Source organism: Pungitius pungitius, chromosome 17, assembly GCF_949316345.1.
Source record: "Pungitius pungitius chromosome 17, fPunPun2.1, whole genome shotgun sequence".
In the NCBI taxonomy this organism is placed as follows: Eukaryota; Metazoa; Chordata; class Actinopteri; order Perciformes; family Gasterosteidae; genus Pungitius; species Pungitius pungitius.
Window position 1 is genome coordinate 7,634,904 of NC_084916.1, and position 10,835 is coordinate 7,645,738.

The 10,835-nt window shown below is 52.9% G+C and overlaps 1 protein-coding gene across 3 annotated transcripts; it reads left to right on the forward strand.

Annotated features, from left to right (window-relative positions):
• Positions 1–8,274: 8,274 nt before the first annotated feature.
• Positions 8,275–10,736, forward strand: LOC119218798 (oocyte zinc finger protein XlCOF6-like). 3 transcript variants are annotated; one of them, XM_037473494.2, is made up of 5 exons: positions 8,275–8,358; positions 8,825–8,950; positions 9,111–9,226; positions 9,480–9,623; positions 9,709–10,736. In XM_037473494.2, the coding sequence occupies exons 2-5, from the start codon at positions 8,851–8,853 to the stop codon at positions 10,381–10,383; spliced, it is 1,035 nt and encodes a 344-aa protein (XP_037329391.1). In that variant the 5' UTR covers positions 8,275–8,358; positions 8,825–8,850; the 3' UTR covers positions 10,384–10,736. The 3 variants fall into 3 exon arrangements, with proteins under 3 accessions (XP_037329391.1, XP_062414645.1, XP_062414646.1); XM_062558661.1 differs by having other exon boundaries at positions 8,293–8,358; positions 8,847–8,950; XM_062558662.1 differs by lacking the exon at positions 8,275–8,358 and adding an exon at positions 8,381–8,455.
• Positions 10,737–10,835: the final 99 nt, after the last annotated feature.

Genomic DNA, 10,835 nt, shown 5'->3' on the forward strand with positions numbered 1-10,835 from the left:
ACGTCAGGAACGGGGAACAGGGTGCCACAAAGGAGGAGAGAGATGCCAGACAGCAGACGGGGATAAACCTGTGGGAAAACGCTGCAGGAACTCCAGTACTGAACCGACCGGGCAGTTAGCTGGGTCCGCTGTCGTTCCCACACCAAGTGGCACCATCTACCGGCATACGCCCTCCTAGTGGCGGGGGCTCTGGAGTGGAAGGTCGTCTCCACGACCTCGGTCGGGAGACCGGACCTTAAAGGGTGGGCCCCCTCAAGGGCCACGCCCATAGCTTCCAAAGCTCAGGGCAGGGGTGAACAATGGACCCCGACGCCTGAGACAGCAGGTCCGACCTGATGGGGATCTCCAACGGGGGACCTGCGAGGAGCGACATTAGGTCCGCAAACCATACTCGGGCCAGCCAGAACGGGGCTACTAATAATCCAGAACCCCTGGGAGCAGAGCAACCGGGGGGAAAGCGTACAGGCGAATGCTTCTTGGCCATGCCTGTACCATAGCATCCAACCCGAGTGGGGCGGGGTGCGTGATGGTTGATGTAAGAGACCACCGATGTGTTGTCTGACCGGACAAGCACATGCTGGTCCGTCAGGGCTGGACGGAAGTGTTTCAGAGCCTGAAACACCGCCAGCATCTCCAGCTGGTTGATGTGCCAGGACTGGATATGATGCTGCCACAGCCCGAGGCTGAGTGACCACTCATGATCGCACCCCAGCCCGTCAGGGAAGCGTCTGTCGTGAGAGTAACCTGACGACAGATCGCCCCTAGGGCCCCAGTAGGCCCTTGGGCTAAGAACCAAGGGTCCCTCCATATGACCAGGGCCCTCAGGCAGCGCCGAGTGACCTCGATCAGACGGTGCTGGTTTCCCCTCGGGGAGAACCCCTTGGTCTTGAGCCACCACTGCAACGGTCTCAAGTGTAACAGGCCGCAAGGGATCACATTGGATGCCGCTGTCAGGAGACCTAACAGTCTCTGAAACTGTTTCACAGTGAGTGGCTGGCCTAGCCTAGCCTGCTGAACTGCAGAGAGGATCGAAACTACTCGAGCGGGAGAAAGGGGTGCCCGCATCGTGGTCGAATCCCAAATAACGCCCAGGAAGGTGGTCCTACGTGCTGGGGACAGCGCGCTTTTCCTGGTGTTGAGTCTCAGCCCCAGACAGTTGATGTGAGCAAGCACAACATCTCGATGTTGCGCCACCAGGCGCTCAGAGGGCGCTAGAATCAACCAGTCGTAGTAGTTCAAAATACGGATTCCCTGGAGACGCAATGGCGCCAGAGCAGCATCCGCGCATTTGGTGAACGTACGGGGTGAGAGGGCTAAGCCGAAAGGAAGGACCTTGTATTGGTAAGCTTTATCCCCAAAAGCGAACCTCAGGAACTTCCTGTGTCGAGGGAGGATGGGAATATGGAAGTAAGCGTCCTGGAGATCCACCGTAACAAACCAGTCCTCGGACCTGATCTGTGCCGCGATCTGATTGAGAGTGAGCATCTTGAAGCTCAACTTCGCAACAGCGGAGATCCAGTATCGGACGCAAACCTCCATCCTTTTTTGGAACGATGAAGTAACTGCTGTAACAGCCTGACTCTCTGTCTGGGGGGAGAACTCGTTCTACGGCTCCTCTCCGCAGCAGGGTCTGTACTTCTTGCTCCAACACCAGAGCCTACTGGGGGTCTACCACCGTTGGTAGCACGCCCCGAAATCGAGGCGGCCGCCACCTAAACTGGATGGCGTAGCCGACGTTGATTGTGTGCAGGACCCATTGAGATACATTGGGGAGGGCTCGCCGCTCACCCAAAAAGTTTCTCAGGGGCTCCGGCCCCTCGGGCCGGTCTCTGGAAGTTTCAGGTCTACAGACACAGCGCCCTGTGACAGCGTACTGGCAGGGAAGCGCTGGTGTAGTAGAGCCGGAACCAGTGCCGGCGCTCCGCACACGCACATCACGCGCTGCGCGTAGGGCACCAAGTGCCTGGGGGGGCACCAAAAAATCTGGGACGTGAAAAATCATCACAGTAGGCTACTAGTATAAATAACAAATAAAATATGTCTAAAGCATGTTAATATGCAAAAGCAATACAAAAGAAATAGACCAAATTAGTGGAGAAAAAGGGGAACCTCCTGTGCGCTCCCCTCCCCCCACCTCCCAGTGGTTTGTTCGATTACGCCTCAAATCTCAAATGTGACAGACAGCTTTGAAATGGCTTCGAAAAGGCATCAAGAGTCGGGGGCGGAAAAAAGAAAAAAGAGACAGCGGGATGATGCTCGCGCGTCGCTCTCAGCTAAGACAATGTTTTAAATCAGGGGTCCCCAAACTTTGTCTCGTGAGGACCGTTGCTAGCGGTCACCGGGCGGCCGGCTGCCCACATGTACTCGCCTCATAATGTCCGCACGGACCGCCGGTGGGTCGTATTCGGTACTCGTCCGCGGGCCGCCCGAAGTTTCTGTTACCGTTACCGTTTCTGTTATTATTTGTTTTTCATGTTATCGTTTACGTTTTTGCATAACAATCGGCTTCAAGAGGCATATCCCAATCTATGGATTGCTCTTTGTATTGCACTGACTCTCCCTGTCACAGTTACCTCTGCTGAGCGAAGCTTTTCAAAGCTCAAACTAATCAAAACGTACCTGCGCTCATCAATGGGGCAGGAACGTTTAAGTGGTCTGGCTGTCATCAGCATCAATGGGGACGTGGCTCAGAAACTGTCATATGACCTGATAGCTGATTTTGCAGCTAGGAAATGCAGGCGTGTGCCTCTGTAGGGCCTTTGACAACTGATGGTAGTGAAAATGTTTGTAATATTGTTCTATTGGATAGCAGAATGGTCTCTTTTATAGAGATGGTAAAGTAAATTGTAAACTGTGCAGTTTGCACTTTATTATTATTATTTGTACTTATGTATATTATTTACTGAAGAAATGTGCACATTATTACTTACACGGTTATATACTTGAATACTTTCTGCGTTTACAATGTTCAGTTCCAAATCTGTGTTTTTAGTAATTGTGGTGGTGTTTGGTATTTATAATTTATAATTTAATCTTTTATATAATTTATTTCTTTTCATGTTTGTTTATGTAAATTATTTATGTTTAGAAGTTATTTGGGGAATAAAGAGAACCTAACTAAGACATTCTGAACGGTTGTTATTCCTTTGGTGGTGGTGGTGGTGGTTGGTTGGTTCGTTGGTTGGGGGGGGCACCACCAAGCATTTGTGCTTAGGGCACCCAAATGGCTAGTGCCGGGCCTGGCCGGAACCCTCCTCAGAGGGGGCGAACAGCCCTCGAGCTCACGCTCGCTGGAACCGGTCGTGCCCCGAAGCGGCGGCGGGGACAACGGACCAACTCCCGGAGAGTACCGGGGAGAAGGGAGCACCGAAAAGTGTGGTGGCACACTAACCCCTCCGGTGGGGGTCACTCTCCGGGCCCTTACGGTGTCAGGGCCTATTGGACGAAGCCCTCTTTGCGGCGGCCGTCCTCAGACCAGTCCGGTCGCGAGAGAACCTCGTCCGAGCGTATCGTGCTGCGGCCCAGTCTCGATGAGGGGTTGCGCGCAGCGCGATGCTCTTCTGCTGCGCCAGGTGGTGCAAGCTCGTCGACGGCCGGGGCCGCCCTCGAGCTGCCCCGCGGACGTGGCGTCGTCGGGGAAAGAAGGAATCGAGCGCCTCCGCCTGACACCTCTCCGCGTGGAGTTTATCCGCAACGGCCCCAATGGCACCTCCGAAGAGGGTTGCCGTGGAAAAAGGGGCATTCAGGAGGAAGGACTTGTACTTCTCCTTGAGCCTGGAGTGGCTCAGCCAAAAGTGAGTAAGCCTTGCCCACCAGAGCCGAGGTAGTCCTCGAAGGCTTGGTGGGCAGCACCGTTGTCCTCAGCGACACGGCCGCGGGGGAAACATGGCCCGCCAGGGCCCCCTCCGCGGCCGGCATACTCACGTATCCATGTCGCTTAGCCTCAGCTAAAGACGGACACCGGCCTACTCCAGGACGCCGACACCTCAGTGTGGACGTTTGGAAAGAACGGCAAGCACCGGCGCGGAGGAACTCTGCGGGAAGGTAAAAACCGCTCCTGCAGCTTACCGGAAGCAGTAGGCTGCTGTTTACCCGCCGGCCAGCTGATATGGAACCTGTCAGCGGCTCGGGTGAGGACCTCCAGCAGTTCTTTGGCGACAGCGGGGGAATGAGTCGCCTCGGCGTCAGCCTCCGCTGCCTCTACACTCACCACGTCCAGCTCCTCGGAGCTGGAGGAACGTGAGAGCGGCGTCTCGTCCGGGGTGGAGGAAGCCGCAGAGCGTGCCTCCAACACCGGAAACGAGCGCCTGGGTCCCGCGGTGAGGGGCAGGGAAAAGGCCTCAGCCGTCCCAGAATCCTCCGCGAGATCCATTTGTGATCCGCATGAAGACATCCGGCGCTCTGCCTCAGCACGAGCTTGACCGGAGCCGCGGGGAGCTCCTCAAGGCTAGTGTGTGGTCTGCCACGCCTAGGCAGACCACACACAAGGCGTGTGAGTCACTGCCCATAATAAAACTGGTGCAAGGGTGGACACACTGGACAAACCGCTCAGCCATTACTATGTGGAAAAACTTCGCACGCACTTGATGAAGGCACAGAGACGAATGGTCCTGCCCTTCGGGTCCCTTTATAGCAGCCTGGTCCCGGCGTCCCCCGCCTATGACGTACCAGCTCGCCATTGGTTAGATTTCACACGTGCTTCATGACGCGGTCACACAGAGGCGTTCCCACAGCGTTTTTACATAGCTCGAGTTCCCTGAGAGGGAACAGTGTGCTGCATGACTCCATATAGTTACAGAATAACATAATGGATGGTGTCAGTTATTAAAACAAACACAAATTTATATATATATATATATATATATATATATATATGTATATTTACACAGTACTGTCAGCAGCATTATTTTTACTTTTTCGTTGATCGTTTTATTCATGTGAAACAGAAAGGAGCTTGGGAAATAAGAATGCAATTCAACACTGATTTCAATACATAATACATTATGCTTCTGATATGTGCAAGTACGGTGAGGTTCATGTTGACAAAAGATAAAAATAAAAATAAATAAATAAATGACTGAATTAATGTACACCTGTACTGGGTCCTGCTGTGCCTCGTGTTCATGGAGACTCCACAGTTGCGGGGTGGACTGGTTTCCCTCGGTACTTTGCCATCCTGGATGACCTGAAGGTGTTTCTGTACGTGGGGAACAAAGCACCAGTGCAGCATAGAGATGAGTTTCGTTGTCAGGTTAAGAAGGCCTTTTCCCTCAAGATGGAGTAGAAGAGATCAAGTACGCCGCTATAAACGTTGCTCAAGACCCTTTCTATCCTGATGGGAAATAAACAATTTAGTCTGCTTACAATCTGTGTTAATCTCTTAAAAAGGATAAAATGACTGGTTGCCACTACTACTACAGTCTACTTTAGCAAAGCTTTCCTTCAGACTTCACAATAGAAATAGAAGGTCTTGTCACGGTTTGGGTCTGTTTGTCTTATTTTGTAGCTTTCTTGTGTCTCGTGTCTCTGGGTAACTTCACTTCCTGTCCTGTGATTGCCTGATTGCTTCCACCTGTGTCCAATCACCTGCACCTCCCTTGTGTATTTAAGCCCTGTGTGCCAGTTGTCCTTTGTCGCATCATTGTCTACGTCAGTTGCCGTTGGTGCACGTTCGTCTGTTTGGTGAGTCTTATGTTTTGGAATAAAGAGCACGTCTGGAACTCCTGCGTTTGAGTCCTCCCTTCCGCCTGCACCAGCATCCCATTGTGACAGAATGACGCGACCACCTAAGGACTCAGCAGACTCCTGGTGTGACTTGGGCCCGGACTACCTGGATGTGAGGAGCCCGTTTTTCCGGCGTGAAACTAATTTCATATTTGGCCCCAGAAGCTACCAAAGGGCGTGCTTAGAGCTCCGGGACATCCTCAATCCGAGGAGGAAGGGCCCGGGGAGGAGGAGGATACGAACCCCTCCAGCCCCGGCTCCTGACCCGGCCCAAAGATGCCCGTCCCAGCCCGTTCCGGCCCCCAGAGTCTCGTCCCAGCCCGTTCCGGCCCCCAGAGTCTCGTCCCATCCCGTTCCGGCCCCCAGAGTCTCGTCCCATCCCGTTCCGGCCCCCAGAGTCTCGTCCCATCCCGTTCCGGCCCCCAGAGTCTCGTCCCAGCCCGTTCCGGCCCCCAGAGTCTCGTCCCAGCCCGTTCCGGCCCCCAGACGCCCGTCAGCGCCCGTTCCGGCCCCCAGACGCCCGTCAGCGCCCGTTCCGGCCCCCAGACGCCCGTCAGCGCCCGTTCCGGCCCCCAGACGCCCGTCAGCGCCCGTTCCGGCCCCCAGACGCCCGTCAGCGCCCGTTCCTGCGCCCAGACGCCCGTCAGCGCCCGTTCCGGCCCCCAGACGCCCGTCAGCGCCCGTTCCGGCCCCGAGACGCCCGTTCCGGCCCCGAGACGCCCGTCAGCGCCCGTTCCTGCGCCGAGACGCCCGTCAGCGCCCGTTCCTGCGCCGAGACGCCCGTCATCGCCCGTTCCTGCGCCGAGACGCCCGTCAGCGCCCGTTCCTGCGCCGAGACGCCCGTTCCTGCGCCGAGACGCCCGTTCCTGCGCCGAGACGCCCGTCACCGCCCGTTCCTGCGCCGAGACGCCCGTCAGCGCCCGTTCCTGCGCCGAGACGCCCGTCAGCGCCCGTTCCTGCGCCGAGACGCCCGTCAGCGCCCGTTCCTGCGCCGAGACGCCCGTCAGCGCCCGTTCCTGCCCCGAGAACCACGCCCGTCAGTGCCCGTTCCTGCCCCGAGAACCACGCCCGTCAGCGCCCGTTCCTGCCCCGGGAACCACGCCCCCGGTCCCGGCTCCGCGGCGCCCGACCATGAACCCTCCCTCCCACCCTCTTGGGACCGCCTGGAAGTCGGTCCTTGAAGGGGGGGTGGGGTCAGGGGTTGGGCCGGAGCCCCACGCCACGACGACGCCGGAGCCGCACAGCTCGGCGCCCCCCGCCACGACGCAGCCGCACAGCTCGGCGCCCCCCGCCACGACGCAGCCGCACAGCTCGGAGCCCCCCGCCACGACGACGCCGCAGCCGCACTGCTCGGCGCCCCCCGCCACGACGACGCCGCAGCCGCACTGCTCGGCGCCCCCCGCCACGACGACGCCGCAGCCGCACTGCTCGGCGCCCCCCGCCACGACGACGCCGCAGCCGCACAGCTCGGCGCCCCCCGCCACGACGACGCCGCAGCCGCACAGCTCGGCGCCCCCCGCCACGACGACGCCGCAGCCGCACAGCTCGGCGCCCCCCGCCACGACGACGCCGCAGCCGCACCGCTCGGCGCCCCCCGAGACCCTGAGGCCCGGTCGCCGACCCGGCAGGCCCCCCGAGACCCTGAGGCCCGGTCGCCGACCCGGCAGGCCCCCCGAGACCCTAAGGTCCGGCGGTCATCCCGGCCGGAGGGACCCGACACCGTGCCGCCGACCCTTGGAGTCCCCTGGGCGGCCGGGGGTTGTCGGGTTCCCCGCCCTCCCTCCCTTGTCTGTTTTTCTGGGTTCCACCCTCCTTTAGGACCGTCTGGAATTCGGTCCTTGAGGGGGGGGTTCTGTCACGGTTTGGGTCTGTTTGTCTTATTTTGTAGCTTTCTTGTGTCTCGTGTCTCTGGGTAACTTCACTTCCTGTCCTGTGATTGCCTGATTGCTTCCACCTGTGTCCAATCACCTGCACCTCCCTTGTGTATTTAAGCCCTGTGTGCCAGTTGTCCTTTGTCGCGTCATTGTCTACTGTCGTTCGTCGTGGGAGCACGTATGGTCTGTGAGAATAAAGAGCACCTTTTGATTGAAAAACTCTGCGTTTGAGTCCGCACTGCAACCTGCTCCAGCCCGACCCATCCTGACAGGTCTAGAGTTAGCACTGTTTGTATCCCATCTGATCAGAATCTGTGCACAAGTAAATAACCAAACAGATAATGACTACTGTCACTTACCTTGTATACATGTGTGTGGTGCATTGAAATAGCTAGCCACCATTTGGTGGCGAGGATGACGAGGACAACGGCGGCGGCAGCGAGGAGGACGGCGGCAATTTATTTAATTAAATTATGTTTTGTTAAGGTGTCAACTTATATTAATATATTAATGTATGCATTCTTTTATATAAGCATTTATTTATTCATACGTGTATTTACGGATTTATTTATACATTTATTTATTTATACTTAGGTCTTTTTTTGTCCTCCGTACGAGGGTCAGTAATGTCCTTTAAAAGCAACTGGTGACAAAACCGCAGTTCCATAATCTCGCGATATCTCCGTGATCGGCAGCACTCATATCACGTGATGTGGGAACAAGACTCACTGCGGCTTCATTTCGGCGGACGTTTCGTACGGTAAGAAATGGATGAAATTGTTTACCAAGACTTAAGTCAATATTAGACACGATTTCTGATATATGTCAAGATTTAAATACAAAGGCATAACTCAAAAGTAAGCACATGGCACCGAGATTTAAAATGCCGTTGAGATAAATGGGCTCAACCCTTTCAGTTTCAGTTGTTGCTGTGCTAGACCGCCAGTGTCCGTTTTACTGTCAGATAACTAACGTTAGCTCAGGCCTATATGTCTTATGTTGTCTTTTGTCTGTATTTCATAACTAGTCTGCCCAGCTTAAAAAGACAATCAGCCTCTCGACGGGGATAGCTATTTGACATTACTTTCAATTTCTAATTATTTATCTGAAACATTCCGATGCCTTTCACCTGGGTTAATTTAATGTCATTGTATAGTTGCTTTATCTTTGTCCGAAAATACAACCTCAAATATGCATGAGCTGTACATAGTGTTTCAATGTTGCAGCTCCATGTGGCTTATTACGCAGAAGCATGGAAATGATGAAGATCGAGAAAGTCGTTGTTGGGAAGGAGAGGAGACCCACCACAGAGGAGATAAAGTACGAGCCTGTGGTCGCCCCACTACAATCCTGTAAGATATAATTTGTTATTGCATATTTTCTGCACGATGTGATGATGTTACTCAAATTATTGTTTAAACTGACAGCAGTATAGTATGCAGTCGTTTACTTATATTATTGCTGTTTTGTTCCAACTAATAATAGAGCCCCTGTCTTATTATTGTGATGCAGATCAGCATGAGAGTCTGCAATGTTTTCAGTGCTTCATCACTTTCTGTAACTCTAAAGCCAAGGAGAGACACATGAGGAAGAGTCATCGGGACCAGTACAAACAGCACCTGCAGCAGGTAGGAAAAAAGAAGATGACCGGTCAGGATCCAAGTAGTTATCTGCGGGTTGTTTTTTCAATGTATTGTTTGTTCTACACAATCATAAAATACTATGTTTAGAAATGATATAATTCAAGATGAATGTGAAGATGTAGTTGAACTCTCTTCAGTTGGATATTGTCATCATTCATAACTTTTAACAGTCTGTGAATAATGCTGTTTACTTAGGATTTAATATTTCTAACATAATTCCTGCTCATCCTTTTTGAAGACTGATACAGTCTTCACTTGCTACAAGTGTGACAAGAGCTTCTCCTACTCTGAGGAGCTTAGCCAGCACCAGGCCAGCCACAGTACAGAGGAGAAGCCCTTCCTTTGTGCCTACTGCCAGAAAAACTTCTTCACCTTTACTGAGGTGAGTGTGCAGGAAGGCACATGTTTTTATTGTGCTTGGGAACTGATTCAATAATTTTGTACGATGAATGTTTAATGTCTTGCAGCTGAACAAACACCGGCGACACGAGTGCATAGAACGACGATGTCCCTGCAGGGATTGTGGCGCACTGTTCCCCAGCCCTTCACGCCTTCGCAACCATCGTTTGGCTGTGCACCCACAGAACCCCATGGTTGCTGATGACAGCAACACCCACCAATGTTGCAAATGTAGTTACAGTTTCAAGACAGAAGAAGAGCTTCTGCAGCACCAAGAGAAATTTTTCAATGATATAAACTGTGGTGTTAAGCCGCAAGGCAAAAAACGTGGCCGTAAACCTAAGAGTGCAGCTCAAGGGGGGATGCTAGAGACTAAGAAGATCAAACAAGAAGAGGAAGTAGGGTACGATGACTCTACAACAGAGGGTTGTCCCTCCAATGACCTGGAACCAGAGCTCAGCATCCCTTGTTCTGAAGCAAACTGTGACCTCATATTCCCCTCTGTTACAACCCTACGGTCACACAAAAGGGAAGTACATGGATCTAACCTTGGCAATGCTCACGCATGCACAGAGTGTGACGAGAGCTACGCTCAGCCTAAGCAGCTCAATGCACACGTAGCCAGTGACCACCACTCTGGATACACCTGCCTCATCTGTGAAAAGAGCTTTGCAGAAGAGAGCGCCCTGAAGATCCACCAGAACACCCACACTGGAGAAGAGGTGGCAGTAGAAACAGGATAATATATGGGGAAAAGACTGTAACTTCCTCCTACATCATTCACATAAATTATTATCTGAGTGTTTAGCACCATAATCTGTTTATTGTAGGCAGAAGAGTTTTTGAAGCAAAGTTATGCAACACATGACTTGAAGGTTGAAAGATGTTCTACACTTAAAAATAAAACTGTACAGATCTATACATAATTGTGATTAATATCCACCATAAGCTCATGATACACAGCCCTTGCTGTCCACATTACCTCTATTGTATCTGGAATGTTTTTTTATTCATGAAGAATTTGTTTTATATTTTCAGGATATACACATAAGTGTGTCATTTACACAGAAAATATTAGTCCTTAGCATCATAGAATCTGAATAACAGCCATTGCAAAGAATTGTTTAAGGGACTTCAAGGATGTGATCTGTAGGTTTTGTCGTTTTTTTGCAAAGGGAAATAATTGTTTCATTAA